Below are 6,004 nucleotides of genomic sequence, written 5' to 3'. Positions count from 1 at the left end.
ATAAGGAATTAGCCAAGAGAATGTGTTCAGGTTTTACTCCCTCCATGTCAGCCACCTCCAGTAAAGGAGCTAGAATGTGTGTACGAGACCTCATGGTTGGGGGACTTGGTGGGCTGAATGGAGGGGTGGAAGGAGAAACAGAATGAGGCAAAGAAGAAGAATGGACAGGGGCTTCTGCAGGAGGAGGCTGACTCATCAGCTGTATTGAACTCGGAAGCAAAAGAAGGGTTAAAAGGTGGGTGAGAAGCCAAGAGAGGTTTAGCCTGAAAGAAAGGAAAAACAAGAAGGGGAAAAGTTCCTTTCCATTCACCAGGTTGCCCACATATGTACTTAATTATAACTAGTATAATTAGGTATATAATTTTACCTAGTATAAAGCTAGAATTTAGGGTGTCATAAATAGAGCATTCTGACTTACTGTCTAAAGGACAATTTAGCTCTGATTCAGGGAATAGGTAAAGGGGTTTGAGATGATTTAATAAGCATCTCAGGGGCGAGTTTGTTGGATTGGATATCCCGAATCCCATGGTAAGCTGAGACCCACCTGGCTAGTGGATTTGGCGTTCCAAAACCACAGTGCCAGGCAACAAGAGGTTAGAACAAAGGTCTGGTCATCACCTAGAACCAGTGTTAACTGGGCAAATAGCTGAGAGAGAGTTTGAAGACCTGGTCCAGATTTTGAGCGACACAGCGGGAAATAAGAGAGAGAGCTTCAAACCCTGAGAAAGAATCTCAGCACCATAAAATTCAGGAATCCACCCAGCAACTAGGACCAACTATGGGGACCAAGGAGGTACCCCCATACCTTGGCAGTTGGGCGGCGGGAGCCACGAGGGGGAAGCCGCAGGGCAGCGAGAGGGAGCCGTGAGGCGAGCAGCGAAAGCCGCGAGGGGGGAAGGAACCGTGGGAATGGTTGCTTCTCAGATAAGGGGGGGCCGCGGCGGGAGCCACATGTGGCCGAGATGTGTTTAAGTGGTCAGGGGTCTGCCTAAGGGGAACTCACCAATTTTCAAGTCCGGTGTTGTATGCAGAAAACTGGGCATCAGGTAAAAGGAAGGTGAGCCTGTATCTGCGGGCACAGGAGCCATCGGATGGGATTCCACTTGCTTAGTCAGCGGAAAAAAACCCATCCCGGGTCTTTCGGCACCAGATGTTAGGGGCAGTTTTGGTTCGTCGATAACTCCCAGAAAAACGCTCCTCAGACACAGGTCTCACATGAGGAACTTTATTTTATGCGAACGACTCACGTCCCCTCGGGGAAAAGGGAAGAAAGAAAAGAAGAAGATGGCGCAGGGTTTCTCCTCCGATATAGGAATTTCGCAGGCTGGGAGGAACCAATCACAGAGGAGAATTATTACAGACTGAGGGACCAATGACATATTAGAACGTAATGTGGGAGGCAGGAAGATTACGGCAACGTAAGCTGGAAATTCCTGTAACGGGAGAGGCGGGCAGAATGCAGATTGACAGGTGGTTGGGAGGCCGATTCCTGTAACAGGAGAGATGGGCATAACGCAGATTGACAGGTGGTTGGGAGGCCAGATTCCTTACAGTCCCTAAATAACTAGTAATGTGTTACACTTCTCTGACCATTTCATAAGTGTGCAAACTGAACTCAGTGCAGTTAGTTGGTATGTGATGTGGAGGTACACACAGGAAAATGGGATTTCTTACAAAACTATTTTCTTGAAAGCCCATGAGAAGTCACTGGCTAGGAACACAGAATTAAGTCAGTTTTGGGATTTCTGGCAGAGTGTTCTAGTCATCTCTTTATTGCAGTAACCAAATGACTGAAAAGAACCACACAGAGCATAAAGAGTTTATTTTGGGTTGTAGTATTCAGATGTGCAATCCATGGATGTCAATGTCCATTGTTGTGGACTTGAGGTCAGCCATAACAACATGGTAGAAGGGCTTGGCAGAGAAATTTTCTTGGCTGATGACAGCCAGGATGGAGAAGAAGAGAGGAACTAAACATAATATGTATCCTTCAAGAACATGGCCCCACTGGTGAACATCACCTAGTCATACCCCACTTGCCAACAATTACTACCCAGTAATACATTAAAATTACTAATGAATTAATCCACCAAGAAGGCTACCATCTCATGCTCCAATCACATCACCTCTGAAATTCCCATATTGCCACATGAGCTGTTACAGGGACAATTCATATCCAAAAAGTAATCTAAGTCCAATATTGAACTCTCTTTGACTCAATCTATAAACACATGACAGGACTCTTGAAACACCTCAAAATAGAAAATATTCCCAAGGTGTGTTTTCTCAAGGCCCCCTTCATGTCCTTGTTCCTCAGACTGTAGATGAAGGGGTTCAGCATGGGGGTGACCACAGTGTACATCACTGATGCCACAGCACTCATTCTGGGAGAATCAGTAGCACCAGAATTCAGGTAAACCCAAATAGAAGCCCCATAGAACAAGAAAACTACACACAGGTGAGTCCCACAGGTAGAAAAAGCTTTGTACATTCCTCCAGTTGATGGAATTCTCAGGATGGAGGAGAAAATTCGAGCATAAGAGAAAATTATCCCAGAGATGGGGCCAAAACCCAAGAAAATGGTTGCAAAAAATAAAATAGTGTTATTGACAAGGGTATCAGAACAGGCTATCTTGAGGATCTGAGTAAGGTCACAGAAGAAGTGAGGGATCTCCAGGTGTTTGCAGAAAGACAGACGCAGCAACATCAGAGTGCACAGCAGGGCATCCACAGTGCTGATGAGCAGACAGATCAGAACTAGCAGGAAACAGAGGCGGGGATTCATGATGACCATGTAATGCAGGGAGTGGCAGATGGCCACATAGCGATCATAGGCCATCACGGTCAGCAGTAAATTATCCATACATAGAAAAACCATGAAAAAGTATGCCTGAGCCAGGCAGCCTACATAAGTGATGGTTTTGCTTTCTGTCTGGATGTTGAGCAACATCTTAGGGACTATAGTGGAGGTGCTACAGATGTCAGCCAAAGACAGGATGGAGAGAAAGAAGTACATGGGGGTGTGGAGGTGGGAGTCAGAGCTGACAGCCAGAATGATGAGCAGCTTCCCAAGCACTGTTACCTGGTACATGGTCAGCAACAGGCCAAAGAGGACAGGCTGCAGCTGGTGATCCTCAGAGAGTCCCAGGAGGAGGAATTCTGCTACCTGAGTTAGGTTTTCTAGCTCCATGTTGTTTAAGACTCTGCTGGAGAATAGGGACATAGTGAAAAGGGAAAACACACAGATATCAGTGTCAGACAGATGACTTTGGTCCAGGGCTTAATTTCTAGTAATATTTTTAGAAATCTTTTCTGATTTTCCTACTAACTTCTTCTTTACCTACTAATTCTTAAGTGAATTTGTATATTCCTATACATAAAATATGTACATTTTTCTAATATCAAAGTTCAAAAATACTTTTTTTGTAATACTTTAAAAAAATAGGAATGTATTATGTATGCACACTACACACACATGCACCATCAATATAATTTAAATATTTTACTTTGCATTTTCCCATGTTTTTTTGTTATTTCTTCAATAATATTGATTTTGTTTTATGCATTTTTATCTTTTTTAAGGAATAAGAAGGAGATAGTTTAAAGGGGACAGAATTTATTAGGTGGTAAAAATGTTCTAAAATTGACCATCATGATGTCTGCACATGTCTATGAATATTCTAAAAATATTAAATTATACAACATTAATGGGTTAAAAAAATTCAAAAATAAACTTATGTGCTATTCATTTGAGAACCTATGATGTTTGAATGCTATGTTTAAATTCAGTTTAAACTATAGTAGTTCCTTAATAAAGCATCAAACTTGTTAAGATGGCAACATTTTACCATAGAATTTTAAGTGTGTGTGTTACATGATTCCTCTGAATATGCCCATCTTTTTTAATTTCAGGTATTGCTAAAAATTATAATTTCACAGGATCTAGTACCTTATTGTAATAAATGACATTATTCATACATCTATTAAAATATTACATATTTAAAACCACACCAACCAATTCCTTTGGGACACATGTGATTTCAATTAATCATCCCTTGGAATTGCTAGTTTTCTTTTTGAATGGTGATTCTTCATTTCCATATGTTCCTGCAGGAAGGGCATTATTATAAAGTTGATTATAGTTTGCCTACTATAGAAACATCACACACCAAATGGAAATTCCCACCTTCCCACCTTTCTTTTAGTGGTGCTGGGACTGACCCTGAGTTGCTGCATCACAGACCTACACCTCCCTCCCTGTCTTTCTGTTTTGCATTTTAATACAGGGTGTCCTTAAGTAGCCCAGGCTGACCTCCTGTTTGAAATCCTCCTTCCTAATCCTCCCCTGAAAGGGAATGATAGGTGTGTTCCACTGGGCCAAGCTACCATCTGATCTTTAAAGCAAGAATAACTTGCTGTACCTTCAAGTGCTCACTGTGCCTTCCCAGAGTTCAGCGTCTGGTCCTTCTAATACTTTCATGAGTGGAGATGTACCCCTAGACATCCTCACCTTGTAAATCCACACCCTATTGAAGCCAGAATTAAGGACAGGTAGTTAGTGTAGAAATAGGAAATTGGGACAATTGGAGGAAATAAAGCCATGAAGCCATCTGCCTCTGGAAGTTGGAGGCTGCCCCTGGAAGAATGGAATGTCAAAGATCTCCAGAGCCCATTGATTACCAAATTTACCTGCCTTTATCAAGGGCTGCAAGCAAGGAGCTGCTAATTAATGCCCCCTGGGCCCTTGCCTGCCTGGATCACCTTGGCCCTCCCCCTGCCCATGGCTTCTCACTTAATGCAAAACCAGGCCTAGTCATGTAGGCAGGAATGAGAGATGGGCGGGGGGGGGGGGGGGGGGGGGGGGGAAGAATTGGAGAACAAAAGGGACTTTAACCTATAAAAGATGTAGGGTGCGCTCACTTCTTGGGACTTTAGAACATCAGCCATGGCCCCCTTCTTCCTCCTGGGAGAAGTCTGTATTATTACCTTTAAATAAAACCTGCTTAATATACTTGCCTTGGCGTGCTTCTCTAGTGTTCAATCTTCAACATTAGAAGGAGCAGAACTCATCACCGGTAAATGGCGGTGTCACTATCACAGCAGTCAGGAAACCTGCAAGGTGGAAAAATTCTCAGAGTCAGAGTGTGAATATTTTACTGAAGCAGGTGTTCCATACCAAAATGAAACTCTGCTAGCTCTATGCATCTGTAGGAAATGAGAGAAAGTGAAGTAAGCCAGAGAGAAAAGTGAATCCTGCTTGTTCTCACTCATATGTGGAGGCTAGAAAACTGGCAGAGAAGGGATCACTGGAGTTCAGAAAACGTGGGAGACAAGAGAAGCAAGAGGTCAGTTAGAACATACCATAATACAGGGAGATGGGATGAATCAGTTTTGATTTTGTATAGCACCCTCAGGTGACTATGGCTTGAAAATTGGTGACAAATTTTGTTATTATTCTGACACTGGGTTTGAACCCAGAAGTACTCAGCCATAGAGTATAATCTCAGGCATTTTAATTTTTATTTTGAAAGACAAACTTGCTAATTTTCCAAGGCCAGCATTGAACTTGGGAGCTTCCTTCTTCACCTTGTGAGAAGTTGGGATCACAGGCATTTGTTAATGCACCCAGATTATTACATATTTCATAAAGAACTGGAAGATGTGAGTTCAAATTTGCTAACCATGGAAATAAGGAATGTTTAAGGAGATGGAAACCCCAAAACCTTGATCTGATTATTGTGCATTATGCAAAACTAACTCCTATTTATCTATCATATTGATCTATCACAGTGTTTGTGAAACATATATCCAATTTTTATGTGTTACTTAAAATTTTGAAACCTATACAACTGAAATTATCCACCTAGAATGTGAGCTTTGGAAGGACACATACTCATAACGGAAATGAAGGGAACTTTATAATAATGCTTCATGCTCTCTGGATGCATGAAAATGTAAAAGTACAGTACGGGATTCTTGACCACTTTCTATTTTAACATATTGA

General features: G+C 42.2%; 1 protein-coding gene across 1 annotated transcript; it reads right to left on the bottom strand.

Moving 5' to 3' along the window:
* Positions 1-2,221: 2,221 nt before the first annotated feature.
* LOC124967961 (olfactory receptor-like protein OLF4) lies at positions 2,222-3,190 on the bottom strand. The gene has a single exon (XM_047530384.1). The coding sequence runs from the start codon at positions 3,188-3,190 to the stop codon at positions 2,222-2,224; it is 969 nt and encodes a 322-aa protein (XP_047386340.1).
* Positions 3,191-6,004: the final 2,814 nt, after the last annotated feature.

This window comes from Sciurus carolinensis, chromosome 17 (genome assembly GCF_902686445.1).
Source record: "Sciurus carolinensis chromosome 17, mSciCar1.2, whole genome shotgun sequence".
Lineage (NCBI taxonomy): Eukaryota > Metazoa > Chordata > Mammalia > Rodentia > Sciuridae > Sciurus > Sciurus carolinensis.
The sequence above is the reverse complement of the archived record's forward strand: the minus strand, read 5'-3'. Positions and strand labels throughout refer to the sequence as shown.

Excerpts from the sequence above, each read along its gene's own strand:
- LOC124967961 (XM_047530384.1), bottom strand. The coding sequence starts at position 3,190 with ATGGAGCTAGAAAACCTAACTCAGGTAGCAGAATTCCTCCTCCTGGGA.